The sequence below is a fragment of the Melanerpes formicivorus genome, unplaced genomic scaffold (genome assembly GCF_026170545.1).
Source record: "Melanerpes formicivorus ecotype bairdi unplaced genomic scaffold, bMelFor1.0.p_v2 SCAF_2, whole genome shotgun sequence".
Lineage (NCBI taxonomy): Eukaryota > Metazoa > Chordata > Aves > Piciformes > Picidae > Melanerpes > Melanerpes formicivorus.
The window spans coordinates 9,651,997-9,671,221 of NW_027142354.1; the positions used below are offsets into that span (position 1 = coordinate 9,651,997).

The 19,225-nt window shown below is 43.7% G+C and overlaps 1 protein-coding gene across 9 annotated transcripts in view; it reads right to left on the minus strand.

Annotated features, from left to right (window-relative positions):
• The window catches only part of MAP7 (microtubule associated protein 7), a 148,530-nt gene that overhangs the window by 86,660 nt on the left and 42,645 nt on the right, over positions 1 to 19,225 (minus strand). The window contains exon 1 of one of the 9 annotated variants that reach the window (XM_068150271.1): positions 16,223 to 16,558. The exons of the other annotated variants lie outside the window; for them this stretch is intronic. Within the exon in view, the coding sequence (XP_068006372.1) occupies positions 16,223 to 16,235 (13 nt within the window). The 5' untranslated portion in view covers positions 16,236 to 16,558. Of the gene's footprint in view, positions 1 to 16,222; positions 16,559 to 19,225 lie in introns of those variants that run through there. 9 annotated transcript variants of the gene reach the window in all.

Below are 19,225 nucleotides of genomic sequence, written 5' to 3' on the forward strand. Positions count from 1 at the left end.
CTGCTTTAATACTTCATAAAAATATTTCTCATTACACAGAACTACAATACAGAGACAAAATTACTCAACTTCATAAGACTAAAAACTAGCAAACTCCTACTTAAATTAAAACAAGGCTTTGGTAATGAAGAAGTCTCACCAAGTGCAAATAGCCCCACAGTAGGTTTCATAGCGTATCTCCAGTTGCAAGGAACCCATAAGGGTCCAGCTCTCAAATCCAGTCCCACAGAGATTGTATTCTGAAGTTCAAAGATAAGCACACTTTTTCTCCTTTTGTTGTTTCAAAACCATCCAGACACTAACAATGCTTTCCATCACTCTGCCAGTCTTCCACAATGAACCAAAGCTAGAATAATTTGCTATGTTGAGTATCACCCTGAGAGCAGAGCATTAGCTTCTTACAACCATGCTCCATAAATCTACTTAGAGAGTTCCCATCCTCCTGTTGATCCAGATTGCAGTTGCTCATGTCCTGCACCTGCCTGTCTTTCAGTCAAACCCCTATTTCTGTGTTCATCGCTGTTACACTACCCAACCAGACTTGGCTACTTGTGCTACAAGTGCAAAATTACTTCTTCCAGAGCAGACATCGTATCTTGCCATTCTGTCAGGACAACCCTTCTTGGTAATCTCTCATCTCATCCACTTCATCTATGCAAGTGCAGTATTTTCCACAGGTCTGGCCACTGAGTAGCTCACCACTACTGAGGTTCCAGGCTACGGAAAGATTAAAGCTCTGTGGACCATGACTAAAATAACTTATGTCCACCTTAATGGTTTATCTTCATTCACACAATAGACATTTCAAAGTTGATGGATTGCTCTGAAATGGTCACACAGGGTACTGCTGTGTAAGTGATTACCTCGCTCCACCACTCCTTAAGCAGCACAGCCAGGCAACTCCAGAACATCACTGTCCAATGCTCTGAACAATTAGGATTCACATCACTGCTATAAACAGATGACATAATAACAAGATGCACTCTGGTTTTGTCCAAAATGCTTTAAAATATTCATTCCAAAACCATTAGTTCCCAAACCAGGAGTGCCAGCTACCTTACTTTCATTAGTGCTTACCTACCGCTGTGCCAGTTTTGTAATTAAAAAACCAAACACCAAAACAAACTTTTCAGCACTTTTTATTTCCAATAAGCATCCTCCTTGCTTTTAATAGAACATCAGTTCCAGAAGCTGATGCAGCTAGAGACAAACACTCTCCAAAACCTAAGTTTGCAAGACAACAGTTTAAACATGCCCTCAACCTTTACACCATCCACCAGCTTTTGTTTGTGAGTAACAGATCCAGCAGAACACATCTGCCAGTCAATTCATGGATCACCTGCATCTAGAATTGCTCTGAAATGTACTGAATTCATCTCCTGATTTCTAGCACTCTGCTGCATTGCCCTTCCAGGAAAGTGGTTAAGAAACCTTATCACTCTCTACAACTACCTGAAGGGATGTTGGTCTCTTCTCCCAGGCAGCCAGTACCAGAACAAGAGGACACAAGTCTCAGGCTGTGCCAGGGGAGGTTCAGGTTGGATGTTAGGAAGAAGTTCTATACAGAGAGAGTGATTGCCCATTGGAATGGGCTGCCCGGGGAGGTGGCGGAGTCACCGTCATTGGAGGTATTCAGGAGGAGACTTGATGGGGTGCTTGGTGCCACGGGTTAGTTGTTTAGGTGGGTTGGATTGGTTGATGGGTTGGACGCGATGATCTTGAAGGTCTCTTCCAACCTGGTTTGGTTTACTCTAAATAAATAAAGGTTTATTCTAAAGGCTTATTCTAAAACACTCAGGCAGTGGTGACTACTTGACTGTGAATCTATCTCCAGCTGTCTAAAGGCAGCATCCCACTTCTTAGTCACATTTGCAACAGACATTGACTACAGCATCATCTGTGCCCCTTATACACGAGATCTCTCCTGGCATGTTACCCGCCCACAGCAAGCCTCCAATCATTCAAGCCATTCTTTTGTATAGAGAACAACCCCTTCTCTTTACTTGTCTACCATAGTTTTTCCCACAGTGAATTTAATGCCTCTGAAGGTTCTTCAGCTGCCAAGCCCAGGGGTGAATTCCCTCACATGGTGCATATTTATTACTCTGCTGCCCACAATCAGGTACACAAGCCCAGAGAATGACAGCTGAGTGGGAAAATTGATATAATTCCTTTTAAATAGCTTAGGTTTGGAGTAGGTTAGGAAGGGATTGGGAACGGTTTTATTTCAGGGACCGGAAAGCAGAAAAATAGCAATAACTTCATCTGAGATTGTAGGGAGAAAATAAATTAATTGTCACCCAATATAAAAATGTTATTTTGTCTACATTTTAATTCACTTTGATGACACTAACAGCCTCACAAAACAGTGAGATTTGATCCTGAGTTAGGGGTTAATTTTGAGACCTTTTTTTCTTGAACAAGAGTCTGCCTGATTGCTGTTGATAAAAAAAATGTGAAACAATATGAATTCAAGCAGTCCAGCTTTTTTTCCTGGCTTACCAGAAATGAATAACACTATTTTAATTCTGGTATTAGACTAGACCTGTGCAATTAGATTTTGCTAAACTTATGAAATATATTTCTGCTTGCAGGATGTGCATCACTGCAGAATCCTCCCCATAACTGTGCTCAGTGTATACTGGAGTAAATTAATCTATGAGGGGTTTGGAACACAAGCCCTATGAGGAGAGACTGAGGGAGCTGGGGTTGCTTAGCCTGGAGAAGAGGAGACTCAGGGGGGACCTTATTACTTTCTACAGCTACCTGAAGGGTGGGTGTAGACAGGCGGAGGTTGGTCTCTTCTCCCAGGCAGCCAGCACCAGAACAAGAGGACACAGTCTCAGGCTGCACCAGGGGAGGTTTAGGTTGGATGTTAGGAAGAAATTCTATACAGAGAGAGTGATTGCCCATTGGAATGGGCTGCCTGAGGAGGTGGTGGAGTCACCATCATTGGAGGTGTTCAGGAGGAGACTTGATGGGGTGCTGGGTGCCATGGTTTAATTGATTAGGTGGGTTGGATTGGTTGATAGGTTGGAGGAGATGATCTTGAAGGTCTCTTCCAACCTGGTCTGGTCTATTCTATTCTATTCTATTCTTAAGAGCAAAACAATATCATACCACCTCAAAAGAACAGTGGAGAGGGCAGACCACTTGACAGTGCCCTATTTGGAATAAATTCAGGTAGTATGCTGAGTTACACACACCAGTGAGTATGATTATTTGAGAAGATTGCTCTAGTAATATTGTGAAAAAAACACACCTTCTAAGGCTTTATGTGGTCTTCTCCTTGGAAGATTTAGTCTTATAGTTACATGACATGAATGTATCTGTGATGCTCTCAGACCTGTGCTGGAACAATAATCTTCTATGGATGCTCCAAGGAAATCTCTTAAAGACACACCAGTGAGTCATTCGCTTAGGAGCTAACAAACACTGTGACTGGCTTTGGAAATGGTTCTTCTTCCTGAGCATCTAATCTGGGATTAGATATTGTAATGATTAAGAGACTGTAAGCAACCTGGGAGGACACTGTACCCCAATTAGTCCACACATCACACAGTGCTGCTGTGCGTCAGACTGTGCAACATACTCAGTGGGAAGATAAATAGCTTATATATTTGCATAAGTTCAAATCTTCTCTACATAGTAGCAGCAATCAAAGGTCCTATCCTGCCAGCACTTCTTACACCTAAACTTAGATTTGTGGCCCTTATCAAGGCCAAAAGACATAAGAGGCACCAACTACAGCACATTCACAGATTCTTACCAGAATTGGATCTGAGTTGACTAAGGAATCTGCAACTGCTACAGAGCAGACTTATTTTAGGTCTGTCTGACAAAACAGAAAGATAAAATAAATCCCAGAGACACACAGAACAGATAACAGCTACAGACTCCTTGAACAGAAACAAAACACCTCTTTAATAATATCATTCAGAAAGTCCTAAATTTACTAGTGTCTGCATGCTACTAAGGGACCAGTTACTACTTTTCCCCAGGAAAGCTTTTGAAATAAGTCTTGTGGGAGCTCAGCCTTCTAAGCACATGAAACACTGGACAAATAATTGGCTGTAGTGTAACATGTACATTTTTTTTATCTTTCTCCATAAAGCTACTTTCAAAGATATCTTGTATTGTTTGCACAGATACTTTGTATGCCTGCTGAGATCTGAAGCACACTGCTGCCCATGGATCATTACCTATTAACAATTCCTACCACAAAACATACTAAATACAAAGAAGTGCTCAGGATATTCCATCCCACCCCCTGCCTCAGGATGCCCCTAATTCTGTTGTGAAGATATGACAGCCCTTTCCCTACAGCTGCAGCAGCCATAGGCAGCTCTGGCTGTTCTTGCTAAGAGGTGGCCACCCAGCCAACTGCATTCAAATTAACACCACCAAAAGGCAACACACCACCAAAATTCATTGTAACACAGCAGGCAGCCCAGGTTATCATGCTCCCTCCTACCCTTAAAAGCAAATGGTTCAAAATATTTGCATTTATATTCCTCTCCCTCCTTTTATGTAAGCCATGGAAGTGACCTGAAGTAATGAGCATGGGCTGATTAATTGCTCTATGTGTTCCCTTCTGCAGAGCTGAAAGGTCAGTTGGGGTAAAAGCAAAGGGTGACATGACATACAATACTCAACACTCCTGGTTTCAAACAGCCACCTTGTTCAATGAACCATACACAAATCAAGAAAGAGGAAAAATTTCTTTTCAATACATGTGCTCAGGCTTAAATAGACCAGCTGAGAAACAGTTGCTGAACTACTACGCTCCAAAGATGGAGGAAAAAACCTTATGTAGGCCTCCTTCCCTGAGGCTAAGTGCCTGATGGCATATTAAACATGTAGACATCTTAGCACAGATTTCTAAGGTTTTCTCTACATTTGCATAACAGTTGGCAGCTCTCTCATCTGTAGTTGGGGTTTTTGTTTGGTTTGGTAGACTTTTTTTCCTGGTCTTCAGAAAGCCATCTGCAATGGTGTACTTGCCTTTACAGTTTTGTTTGTGCAGATGTCCAACTGCATCTCCTCTAACTAACTGCCACAGCCACAGCTGTTATTAGTACACTGCTGGGTATGAGGCCAGGGATGTAACAAACAGCAGCAACCATCCCAGAGGGGTTTACTCTGAGATTACATTTTAGAAATATGATTTCAATGTTTTCTATGAAATGATTTTGTTATGTTATTGCTGTATTTGTTTGGTATTGAAATGTCAGACCTGCAATGTATGTTTTCCAGAAAAATCTTCATGTCATGCTGATTGTGGACGAGCTGAAGATGAAGCTCAGTGAATTCCTAATCACAGTATCACAGTATCACAGTATCACTTAGGTTGGAAAGGACCTCGGAGATCATCGAGTCCAACCTATCAACACAGACCCCATGACTAGACCACGGCACTCAGCAACACTGAGTTAAATCAGACAATTAAAAATTTTCAACCAACACATATTTAATTCTCCTACTTCCTTCTTTCCACAAGGTAGAGGAAATTTACTGTAAAGAGGTTTCAACTCCAGCAATCTAACAGAATTCACAGTATCACAGTATTACCAAGGTTGGAAGAGACCTGAAAGATCATCAAGTCCAACCTGTCACCACAGACCTCATGACTAGACCATGGCACCAAGTGCCACGTCCAATCCCCTCTTGAACACCTCCAGGGATGGTGACTCCACCACCTCCCTGGGCAGCCCATTCCAATGACAAATGACTCTCTCTGTGAAGAACTTTCTCCTCACCTCAAGCATAAACTTCCCCTGGCGCAGCTTGAGACTGTGTCCCCTTGTTCTGGTGCTGGTTGCCTGGGAGAAGAGACCAACTCCCTCTTGGCTACAACCTCCCTTTCAGGTAGTTGTAGACAGCAATAAGATCTCCCCTGAACCTCCTCTTCTCCAGGCTAAACAACCCCAGCTCCCTCAGCCTCTCCTCATAGGGCTTGTGCTCAAGGCCTCTCACCAGCCTTGTTGCCCTTCTCTGGACATGTTCAAGTGTCTCAATGTCCTTCTTAAACTGAGGGGCCCAGAACTGGACACAGGACTCAAGGTGTGGCTTAACCAATGCAGAGTACAGGGGCACAATGACTTCCCTGCTCCTGCTGGCCACACTATTCTTGATACAGGCCAGGATGCCATTGGCCTTCTTGGCCACCTGGGCACACTGCTGGCTCATGTTTAGGCAGCTGTCAATCAGCACCCCCAGGTCCCTCTCTGTTTGGCAGAAACAGTCCCAAAAGCTAGCACCGAATCCATTCATAGTTTTGTAATGAATAATATCATATTCTGTCATGCCACAAAGCTAATTAAGAGCCTTGAATAAAGCAAGGTTATACAAATCAGTGTTTCGAGGTGTAGCATTATGGAATTCTTAAATCACTTCTTTCAGAGGCTGTAACAAGAGAAGGCATGTAGGCATGCACAGCTGGGTAGATTAAGCAATGTAAATATTAATTAAGGGAGCTGGAGAAGGGAAAGGAAATCATGCAATCCCTCTGCACAAGCCACTGCATGGTGAGAGGAAGCCTTTCTAAGGCAAAAGCAAGTAGAAAGCAGAGGTCATGCTTGGGAATGGGAAAAGGGAGGGTCAAAATTCTTTGTGCTGTTTCCTGTTCTCACCCTTTCCAGATCCTTCTCCTTGCCCAGTAGACAGAAGCAGCAGTCTTTTACCAAAAAGTGGTTGGAAGCTAATGCTAATACACACTCTACTCTACACCAGCACCAAGAGGAATAGTGGTCACTACATCAGCCAGCTGCAAGGCTGAAGAGGTGAGAACATAACCTCTATTTCCTTGTCTTGCCTTTAATTTATAGATGCTTCTGTTGTTGTAAATACACAAATTTCACTATGACTAGACAGAATAGGTAATCTTAGGCTTTTTTGTAAGTCATGGGTACACCACCCGCTTCAGGCTGACAAACTGAATGAGGTCACACTAGCACACAGAAGGCTCTATAGTGTGCACAAATTTGCAAGCCCCTGGGAGTCTGGGGGCACAGCTTCGCTGAGCAAAAGAGCTTGTAACACCAGCTGCAAGGGTTGGGGGACCAGGCCTCCCTTGGCCACTATGTGAAAGCTGCAGGAAATACAGAAAAAGCTTAAGACCTATTGTTCACTTGGAGCTTCAAACCTCATTTACAGGTAATGCTTAGAGCTAACATTTTGATCTGGTGTAGTCCTATGGAATATTACCTTTGCTTCCATGTATGCATTCAGGCTATTAAAATCTGCAGGACTAAGAGCTACATTTGCATCTTGTACAGCTGAGGGAAAACTTGGTTATGATTTAACTGAACAAAGTTGCTGGAATGCCCCCTCCAAATCTGCCCTCACAAAACGACCAGTACTCATCTGTGTAAGCACACCTTAAAGCCATGGCACAAAGCAACAGTACACTTCATCATAAATACACTGTATTTTCCTCAGCTAAAACCACACAAGTAATCCGTGACTGCAACAGCATCAAGTTATTTCAAAATAACCTAGTTTCTAAACTATTCATCTGGCAGGCCCAGCAGCAATACTTCTTGTTCAGGACATTCCTAATGGATGTAACACATTCAAACCTTCTACTCCCTGTCCCTCTTAAAGTGCTCTTAGCTGGCTTTGCAGTTCAATGAAGTAGTCTGTCTGAAGTAACATTAAGAAATTGAGAATAGAGGCATGTTACCAAGCTGAAAAGCTCTCTCAGTAAAGTGAGTAGAGTGGGATGAAAAATCTGACTTCCCCACATCACCAGCTTTTTAAAGATTAAATCTAGCATGTGTCAACATGCCTAACAGCAACCTGTCACTGAAGTCCAGAGAAACTCAGCTTTTCAACTGACTGCATCTACCAGATCAGCTCTTACCTCCTAGATGCCCTCTTAAGAATTTCCCAGATTTAACCTAAACTGTATCAAGAAGCAGCAATGCTCAAAGAAAAGTCTAAGAGATATTTTCACATGTGTATGATCTTGTAAAGACACCACAGTTTAATGTATCATCAATGGGCTAGTTATTTATATGCTTGCTCTTTTCCAAGTGCTATTTGCAGGTATTAGAGCAGTAAACTAAGAACACTAAAGTAGGCTTTGCAATAAGAGCCTTAGAAATACCAAATACTGTGAGCTACCAGCCTGAAGGACTTCTTGAGCTTTCAGTAAAGAATCTCCCTGACATCTCTCAAAAATGTTTTATATTCTAGCATGCATTTTGTCCTTCAACTTGCTAGGAAAGACCTACACTGCATTATGACAACTAGGGGAGCATAAGGAAGTTCGGAATGCATCTCAAGATACCACATGAAATTTTAACATCCAAAAAACAGGCTTCACCATTCCATAGTCCAGGTCCTTTTTAAAGCCTGCCATTACACTACTTAAGACTTCCCTGTTACATAATTTCAGCCCCTTGAGTGCTGCATTTGGCAATAAAAATGAGTAGGAAGGCAGGTGCAAATGCTTGAGTACTGCTATGGTGAACTGATGGAGAGGACAACAGGGGCACACAGGCATCCTCAGAGCAGCTGGGCGGTACCCATTGAGGCTATACCTGGGCTGTATTTTTCTTGTCACTGCCAAATAAAATATATTCTGTGAAATAAAATATATTCTGTGAAATGTATGCATTTTATAGAGAAGTAGAAGAAGAGTTAGAATAGGGGTTTGTATTTGCTAAGTTTAAATGCACTTGGTGCAACAGAGATGTTAATCTGAGGAAAGACTGCTGCTGCTTCTGCATCTAGTAGGCTCAAAATAATCTCTGTCAGCTGCTGGAATGCACCAGGGTTAAATTTTAGCTACAGGGTGACGTAACTGTAAAAACTGAAAGGTTTGTAAAGACTTTAACCTTCCACTCCTTTGCCTCCTGTTAGGATCAAAAACATGCAGGAAGCAAGCACACTGAAATAGTCTGCCTTTCTTCCATTAATTAACGGCTATATTAAATAATTTCCCATTATCTGCACAAGAACACCAATGCTTTATCACCATCTCTAGAGACACTAGTTTCATATATAAAAGAACCATCTGGCAAAAAAAAAAACCAAAACAAACAAAAAGATGGCAAAAAGCAAGCATGCTTTAGCTCTAGGTAAGACTAATGCCAATGTCTTCCTCCTCACCCCAGCCCTATCCCCCAAAGTGTTCCTGGGTTATCCTTACATACAGCAAAACCAAAAGCTTCAGTTTGAATTGTACCTTTATTTAGGCAGCTCAAGTATTTACAGGATTTGAAGTTTAGGCCACACCTTGAGTCCTGTCTCCAGTTCTGGGCCCCTCAGTTTAGGAAGGATGTTGACTTGCTGGAACAAGTCCAGAGAAGGGCAACAAATTTGGTGAGGGGTTTGGAACACAAGCCCTATGAGTAGAGACTGAGGGAGCTGGGATTGGTCAGCCTGGAGAAGAGGAGACTCAGGGGTGACCTTATTACTCTCTATAACTACCTGAACGGAAGTTGTAGACAGGCGGACGATGGTCTCTTCTCCCAGGCAGCCAGCACCAGAACAAGAGGACACAGTCTCAGGCTGTGCCAGGGGAGGTTTAGGCTGGATGTTAGGAAGAAATTCTATACAGAGAGAGTGATTGCCCATTGGAATGGGCTGCCTGGGGAGGTGGTGGAGTCACCATCATTGGAGGTGCTCAGGAGGAGACTTGATGGGGTGCTTGGTGCCATGGGTTAGTTGTTTAGGTGGGTTGGATTGGTTGATAGGTTGGACGCAATGATCTTGAAGGTCTCTCCCATCCTGGTCTATTCTATTCTATTCTATTCTATTCTATTCTATTCTATTCTATTCTATTCTATAGAATTTAGTTTCCTATCTTTCCTCCCTCACAGCAGTTTGGGAACAGTTAGTTAAAAGCAACTGACACATTTCCATATAGCCTGGAAAAAGACATGATTCAATACATAAACTAAGGCTACCAGACAACTCTATAGCCAGAAGTTCATTGTGACTGCTTTATTTTTTTTTTCCCAAACAAAACAAAGCAAAACAAAACCAAGCAAGAACCCACAGCTCTGAAACAGTTTTCACCTTCAAATTCAGTGATGTATCCCTGTGTCACGACATTGGTTTCAGCACCATGTAAAAGCCCAAATCCTAGCATGGGATTTTAACTCACTGTAGCCATCTGTTTCCAGAGGATTATATGGATCTCTTTTTTTTTTAAAGTGCTAGACATTAAAAATAGCAGAGAGCCATTTCACATGCTCTTGCATCTATCTTGTGTTGAAAATATCACTTAAGCTTGAAGCCGAAGCTACATGACTGTGTAAATTTGCTGTGCCTATTGATGTCCTCAGACTACTGTAGAAGTACGAGTAGCAGCCACTGACTAACATATCCACATTTGGTTTTCATGACTAAAGGAAGTGTGTCTAGTCATTAGCTAATTCTCATTTGTCCTCAGGCTTCCACAGAATCACAGAATGTTAGGGGTCAGAAGGAATCACCTACTCCACCTTCCCTGACAGAGCAGGTCACACAGGAACACATCCAGGTGGGTTTTGAATGTCTCTAGAGAAAGAATCTCCACAACCTCTCTGGACAGCCTGTTCCAGTGTGCTGTCACCCCCACAGTCAAAGAGGTTTTCCTTACATTACTTTTTATTGCATCATTAGAATAGAACAGAATAGAATAAACCAGGTTGGAAGAGACCTTCAAGATCATCATGTCCAACCTATCATCCAACACCACCTAATCAACTAACCCATGCAACCAAGCACCCTGTCAAGTCTCCTCCTGAACACCTCCACTGATGGTGACTCCGCCACCTCCTTGGATGGTATGACTTATAACTTACCAATGTACTGAGCTTTTTTGGACAACTTCATGTTGAAGTTTTCAGAATAACATTTGTTACTAAATCTGAAAGTCTCACTTTCATCATTTGTATTTGATCAGATAAGATGGTCTTCTTATCCCCAACGACAAGCAGGAATGACACAAGCCAAGTCACACTTCATTACATGACCTCAAGTTCTGAAAAGTCAGGTGTGCTGGTTTTATCTGAGGTAGATGTTCTACATAGCAGCTGGTACGGGGCTATGTTTTGGATTTGTGTGGGAAATGGTGTTGATTATTCAGGGGTGACTTCGCCATTGCTGAGTAGCACTTACATAGAGTCTGTTCCTGTTGCTTACACCCTTCTGCTCCTCACACCACCTCACCAGTAATGAGGCTGGCGGAGCACAACAAGTTGGGAGAGAACAGCTGACTCCAACTGACCACATGACAGCATGTTCAGCATGGTATCATAGTATCAGTCAGGGTTGGAAGGGACCACAAGGATCATCCAGTTCCAACCCTCCTGCCATGGGCAGGGACACCCCACACTAGATCAGGCTGGCCACAGCCTCATCCAGCCTGGTCTTAAACACCTCCAGGGACGGCACCCCAACCACCTCCCTGGTCTCACCACTCTCATGGTAAAGAACTTCCTCCTCACATCCAGTCTGAATCTCCCCACATCCAGCTTCATTCCATTCCCCCTAGTCCTATCACTACCTGAGATCCTGAGAAGTCCTTCCCCAGCCTTCCTGTAGGCCCCCTTCAGATACTGGAAGGCCACAATTAGGTCACCTCGGAGCCTTCTCTTCTCCAGACTGAACAGCCCCAACTCCTTCAGTCTGTCCTCATAGGAGAGGTGCTCCAGCCCTCTGATCGTCCTTGTGGCCCTTCTCTGGACACATTCCAGCACCTCCACATCCCTCTTGTAATAGGGGCTCCAGAACTGGACACAGTACTCCAGGTGGGGTCTCACCAGAGCTGAGCAGAGGGGGAGAATCACCTCCCTTGACCTGCTGGCCACACTTCTCCTGATGCAGCCCAGGATCTGATTGGCTTTGCGGGCTGCAAGTGCACATTGAGAGCTCATGTTGAGCTTTTTGTCCACCAGCACCCCCAAGTCTCTCTCCTCAGGGCTGCTTTCCAGCCAGTCCCTGCCCAGCCTGGATTTGTGCCTGGGATTGCCTCGACCCAGATGCAGGACCCTGCACTTGCTCTTGTTGAACCTCACGAGGTTGGCTTGTGCCCACCTCTCCAGCCTGTCAAGGTCCCTCTGGATGGCCTCCCTTCCCTCCAGCATATCTGCTGCACCACACAGCTTGGTGTCATCAGCAAACTTGCTGAGGGTGCTCTCAATGCCACTGTCCATGGCACCCACAAAGATGTTGAATAAGACAGGTCCCAGGACTGATCCCTGAGGGACTCCGCTTGTCACTGGCCTCCACTGGGACATGGAGCCATTGACAGCCACTCTTTGGGTGCGGCCATCAAGCCAGTTCCTTATCCATCTAGTGGTCCACCCATCAAACCCATGTGTCACCAGTTTGGAGACCAGGATGTGGTGTGGGACAGTGTCGAAGGCTTTGCTCAGGTCCAGGTAAACGACATCAGTTGCTCGCCCCTCATCTATTAATTTTGTCAGCATATAAGTCTGAGGGAAAAAGACAGAAGGGGGCACATTCAAAGTGATGATGCTTGTCTTTCCAAGTAACTGTTATGCATGATGGAGAGCTGCCATCCTGGAGATGTCTGAACAGCTGCCTGCCAATGGGAAGTGCTGAAGGAATTTCTTGTTTTCCTTTCCTCATGCACACAGACTTGCTTTACCTATTAGACTGTCTTTATCTCAGCTCATTAGTTTTCTTACCTCTACTCTTCCTATTCAATCCTATATCCCACTGAGGGGAAGTAAGTGGCTGGGTGGTGCTTAGTAGCTGGTTGTGGTTAAATCACAACATCATGACAAGGAGACAAATCTTCAGTTTCATAGGAATGGCTCCTTCAGTTGCCCCTACTCAATGCCATCCTTCTTTTAATAGAGATCTGCTTTGCAACTAAGCCAGAGGCTGAGGAAAGACAAATACTTAGAAGATGCATAAAGAAAGGTGCCTGTAAACATAAAAGCTACTCCAAGTCTCCTCCCTATGCATTATTTTACATGGCCTTGCTTTTGTAGTCCATTTACAAATGCTGGCCACTGTACATATGTTTGAAAGATTTCAGCAGCTTTGATTTTGTAACACTGCTTACAACTACATGACAGTACTGGATAACAGCAAAAGAAATCTAAAACCCTCACTTTGTATCATTTTCTCTTTATAAGTACTGAAGAGTTTGACACCAGCTGTGTATTTTCCTTCTGTACTAAAATAGTCCCCAAATATAGGAACTTCCTGTTTATTTGGGTAATTTCATCATTGTCTATTTTTTAAAATAACTGATTAAAGAAATTATACCAACATTAAGTCTTAGCAGCCTAAAGGTTTGCCTTGTTTTCTATAAATCAACTCAATCAAAGCCTTGTAATGAAATTCTGCCCCTGTTCATTTCCTTCAATTACAGTTTTCTTATTATATTATACCTCCATTTCTACTTGGCAATATTGCCTGGTAACTGCAAAATTCCACCACTTTGCAACCAATAGCAGTATCTCATAGGAATTGAATTTCCAAGGATTTTTTAACAATACAACAGATCGTTCTGTCAGCATTGGAAGCCCTCTACGACTACGTGAAGGGTGGTTGTAGCTGGGAAGGGGTTGGTCTCTTCTCCCAGGCAACCAGCACCAGAACAAGGGGACACAGTCTCAAGCTGCACCAGGGGAGGTTTAGACTTGAGGTGAGGAGAAAGTTCTTCACTGAGAGAGTTGTTCATCATTGGAATGGGCTGCCCAGGGAGGTGGTGGAGTCACCGTCCCTGGAGGTGTTGAAGAGGAGATTGGACATGGCACTTGGTGCCATGGTCTAGTCATGGGGTCTGTGTTGATACTGTGATAAGTTTGAAATTAAGGTGAGGTAGATAGTCTCATCCTACTTCCAGTGCTTGATCCCCTCACTATTATTCCACAGCTCAGCATCTCAGTATCACAGTATAACTAAGGTTGGAAGAGACCTCGAGGATCATCAAGTCCAACCTATCAACACAGACCCCACGACTAGACCATGGCACCAAATGCCATGTCCAATCCCCTCTTGAACGCCTCCAGAGACAGTGACTCAACCACCTCCCTGGGCAGCCCCTTCCAATGACAAATGACTCACTCGGTGAAGAACTTCCTCCTCACCTCGAGTCTAAACCTCCCCTGGCGCAGCTTGAGACTGTGTCCCCTTGTTCTGGTGCTGGTTGCCAGAGCTTCCTTCTCCTCCCTAAATCCTTCCTTCTCCTCCTTAAATCCTCCACTCCCAAGAGAAATAGCTTGCAACCTAAGCTCAAGAACAAAAGAAGGGAGAAATTCTTGTAACCATCAGGAAAAGAGTTAAATGTGCCTGTACAGTAGTAAGTGATCAGGTAGTGCCAGCAGTACTTTGTTTCCAGGAGCACCAAATTTGACTTGTCTCACTTAATTAGTACATTCAAAAACCCCAGGATAATTCCCTGTTATAATTTCACCACATGATTTGGAGATTAAAGAACCTTTCACACAATTCACTTTCAGAACAATCCCAGTATGAGAACCACAGTTTTAAAGAATGAAAGTTGCAGATGTCAAATCAAGCACCATTTAGTAGGACCTCTGATTGTGCAGTGAGTATGCATGCACATGCAGCCTCTGCTCTCTGGAATTGGACCACATGATGGGCAAGCACTTGGCAAGCATTTATCAATCACTGCTCTGTGCCAGGGCAGGCATTACAACAGAAGTCAACATCTGGAGGTGCTGACTTGTCAGATTGCAGGACCGATTGCAGGATGTATGTTAGCTTCCACTCCTCCACATTGGCTCTAGAGCCAAACATGCCAGACACCAATTGTCAAAAAAACCTACAACCAAACAAATAAACCAAACAAAACCCAAAACTTCAGCAGCTGGCACCTGGGATACAGAAGATGAAGAAAAGCCACATCTCTGTTCAGAGACTGTAAGCTGTCAACACAATAAGGGGAAAAACAAACATTTCAGGTAAAGCATCAAGCTTTACCTGATGCAAACTACAGCACAGGTAGTTCCACCTCAACATGAGGAAGACCTTCTTTACTGTAAGGGTCACAGAGCACTGGAACAGGCTTCCCAGAGAGGTTGTGGAGTCTCCTTCTCTGAAGACTTTCAAGACCCATCTGGATGTGTTCCTGTGTGACCTGCAGTAGATTCTATGGTCCTGCTCTGGCAGGGGGGGTGGACTTCAAGATCTCCAGAGATCCCTTCCAACCCCTAACATTCTGTGCTCCTGTGATGCTGTGATCAAGCTACTTTGAGGTAAGTTAAGTAGCACAGCAAAGAAAACAGCAAGTCATTTATTACTTCAGACATAGTTCACAGCAAACAAAAAAGATACCCATATGGCATAACCCCAAGTTCCCAGAGTAAATACAGCAGGCAATTACTAAAAAGAGGAAGCTGGGCATGTTGATTGACAAAATGGGACAGCAGACAAGTATATTCATAAGGAAGATTTTACTAGTTTTTAAAATAATTCTTGTTGAGTTTAGTCATCAGAAAATAATCTGAGTCAAGGCAGGAGGGAAAACACAAAACAATACTCATTTTCATGCTCTGCATGTACAAACGAGTAACTGAAGAGTTTAAGGGTTACAAAAGGCTCTGATAATTCCCCATTCAGGAAATAACTCCTCATGCATAACTTCTACACCACAGAACATCTTTCTCTAGTTGTATGGCCTAGGGTGGATGTAGTAAAGGAAATATTCTGATACCACAGTTGCTGCTTTGCTTGGAATTGAGATGTTGCATTACTGATTTAGCAATTGCAGTCCCTAATTTATGAAGAGATTTGATTATAAACAGTCCCCTTCCTGTTCTGCATGTTATCATCCTCAGTTCCCATCAGTCTTGCAAACTTGAAGTTAAAACAAATTAGACTGAATGAGGTAGTGAGGAAGTAGGCAACTACACTATATATCAAGAATATGGCTACTTACAACCAAGAAGTCCACTTGCCTAAGAAATGTGTGGCTTTGTAATACAATTGGCAGTGAATTACTTAGTTATTAACTGTAAACACTACAGAAAGAGAAACTCTTAAATCTGATAATGTGCCTTTAAAAACTCAAACCCAAATATCAGCGTATGCACAGATCACTCTTTTGCAAACTCCTTGGACCCTGCTACACTACTTACAATTAATTAAAAAGTGAAAGTACAAAGGAAAAACACTTATGCATCCCATGAGTAGAGATAACTAGTGCTTTCCATCTACAAATTTTAATTGGAGAGCCATTTAAAAGGATTATTTCTGGAAATATGAAGAACAAGGCACTTACCTATTTCATCCATTATATTCAGTACTGTACATTCGTTTGCCCCTCAGAGGTCTACTGTGAATCCATAGCATGATCCATAGTACCCCATATGAATGACTTCAGTCTCTCATCCTACATTTAAAAAAGTCTAAGCCAGCAGTTATGCAAACCCAGAGCAGAAAGAAGAAGGTATCACAGGAGGAAAAGGTGTAGCTTCAGAAACCTTCAAAACTGCATACCATCAGAATATCCTTTTGAGGTCAAATGTGACCCACTCTCACCATTTCTGGCCCAACACTGATCAAAATGGAGTTTGTCACATCCACAGCATCATGAGATTATACGCAAGGATATGGAGGGGGGAGAAGTCTGCCGAGCACTTCCCCGTGCTCTGCGTCAATAGATTTGGGCTTAGCCTCCGTTAAGCAGCTCAAGCCACCGGTTATTGGTGCTGGCAGCTGTCTACCACACTGCCCCACTTCCTATTTCAAAACACACTGCCTGGGAGGAAGGCCCTGGTCAGTCAGCTCCAGCATGCCTCCAGATAAAACGGAAAAATAGGACAGCAGAGCCTCTGTGTTTTGGATAGTCCCTCAATAGTTTCAAATATCCAGCCTGTTTTCAACACCTCAGTGCACAGATCAGTAGCAGCAATGCTAAAAAAATACAACACACACTTCAAAATAATAAAAAGAAAAACCACAAAACTTGGATGGGACCTCGTTTTTAGTGAAGGATTTTTGCACATGTACACAAGCAGGTACAGGTGTAGCCAAGATCTGAATGCACTGGGTACACTTTTCAGCATTTCTTGGACAGCCAGTAATTCTTGATGTGTTTCTATTGGCAGATAACAAATGAGACTCCAGCGAGCAGAGTGGAATAGAATAGAATAGAATAGAATAGAATAGACCAGACCAGACCAGACCAGACCAGGTTGGAAGAGACCTTCAAGATCATCACGTCCAACCTAGCATCCAACACCACCTAATCAACTAAACCATGCAACCAAGCACCCTGTCAAGTCTCCTCCTGAACACCTCCAGTGATGGCGATTCCACCACCTCCCCAGGCAGTCCATTCCAATGGGCAATCACTCCCTCTGTGTAAAACTTCCTCCTGACCTCCAGCCTGAACCTCCCCTGGCACAGCCTGAGACTGTGTTCTCGTGTTCTGGTACTGGCTGCCTGGGAGAAGAGACCAACCTCTGACTGTTTACAACCCCCCTTCAGGTAGTTGTAGACAGCAATAAGGTCACCCCTGAGTCTCCTCTTCTCCAGGCTAAGCAATCCCAGCTCCCTCAGCCTCTCCTCATAGGGCTTGTGTTCCAAGCCCCTCACCAACTTTGTTGCCCTTCTCTGAACACGCTCCAGCAAGTCAACCTCCTTCCTAAACTGAGGGGCCCAGAACTGGACACAGTACTCGAGGTGTGGCCTAACCAGTGCAGTGTACAGGGGCAGAATGACCTCCCTGCTCTTGCTGGCCACACTGTTCTTGATGCAGGCCAGGATGCCATTGGCCCTCCTGGCCGCCTGGGCACACTGCAGGCTCATGTTCAGCCTACCACCAACCAGCACCCCCAGGTCCCTCTCTGTTTGGGAGCTCTCCAGCCACTCTGACACTAGCCTGTAGCACTGCATAGGGTTGTTGTGGCCGATGTCAGCACTTCATGCAATATTATGGCAAATCAGTCAACAGCACCTTAACAGCACCTGCTATAGTACTTCCCCCATCCTCAAAAAAATGCTAATAGCACATTGAATCCTATTTCCTGAAAAATCTGTGCTACATTATCACATTTTCTATGTCATGTTTTACTTTGCACTGTAAGATCCAAAACACTTCTATGCAATACGATCGAACAATTCTCTTAAATTCATCACTATAAATTTTGTTACAAAATAAATTAAATTGTATTTGTCACATCAACAGGATCACGCCATCATCAGACTCTCATTTCAATGCCAATAGCTTGTAAGCACTCTAGTTCCACAATAATAATTTGCTAAGCCATACCAACTACTATACTCTTGTGTGACACGTGAGCATCTCCCACTCACTCTACATGGCAAATCCACGAGCTTAGAAAAGTCCACAGAAGTCAAAGCTCTGTCCTGACAACACAGCCAAGCCTGGGCTGCAACATAAAAAGCAGCCTTGTGGCCAGGGAGCCTCTGAGAGTGGGATTGAACATCTGGTCCTGCCAGAGCTTTCCCTTATAACCATAGCAATGATACCCCCAGGAGCACTAGCACCTCTTAGCCATAACGCCTTGGATCTGTATCTTTCGATGAAAATGTTTGTATTCTCAGTTGTTTTTAGCACTTTATTAGTTCAAATTGGCCCTGATGCATTCTTCTTCAATCTCATAATGGGGCCCAAATTTTTCTGGGGTCCTTAGTATCCTGTGGTAGAAACAATAACTAAGGAACACAAGCCCTATGAGGAGAGGCTGAGGGAGCTGGGGTTGCTCAGCCTGGAGGAGACTCAGGGGTGACCTTATTGCTCTCTACAACTACCTGAAGGGAGGTTGTAGACAGGCAGATGTTGGTCTCTTCTCCCAGGCAGCCAGTACCAGAACAAGAGGACACAGTCTCAGGCTGCGCCAGGGGAGGTTTAGGCTGGATGTCAGGAAGAAGTTCTATACAGAGAGAGTGATTGCCCATTGGAATGGGCTGCCTGGGGAGGTGGTGGAGTCACCATCATTGGAGGTGTTCAGGAGGAGACTTGATGGGGTGCTTGGTACCATGGTTTAGTTGTTTAGGTGGGTTGGATTGGTTGATGGGTTGGACGCGATGATCTTGAAGGTCTCTTCCAACCTGGTTTATTCTATTGTTCTATTGTTCTAAGGCTCTAGAACTCTTTCTGTAAAATTGTGAGCCTGAAGCAACTGGGTTTTATGGAATATTAGGGAGGTAGATTGCTAATCACTGTGTGGTTTGAGTGTAAGCATTAATTACCTTTGATTACGAACACTAAAGATTAATTAATTTCATCATCCTGATCAGATGATGAGCAGGTACC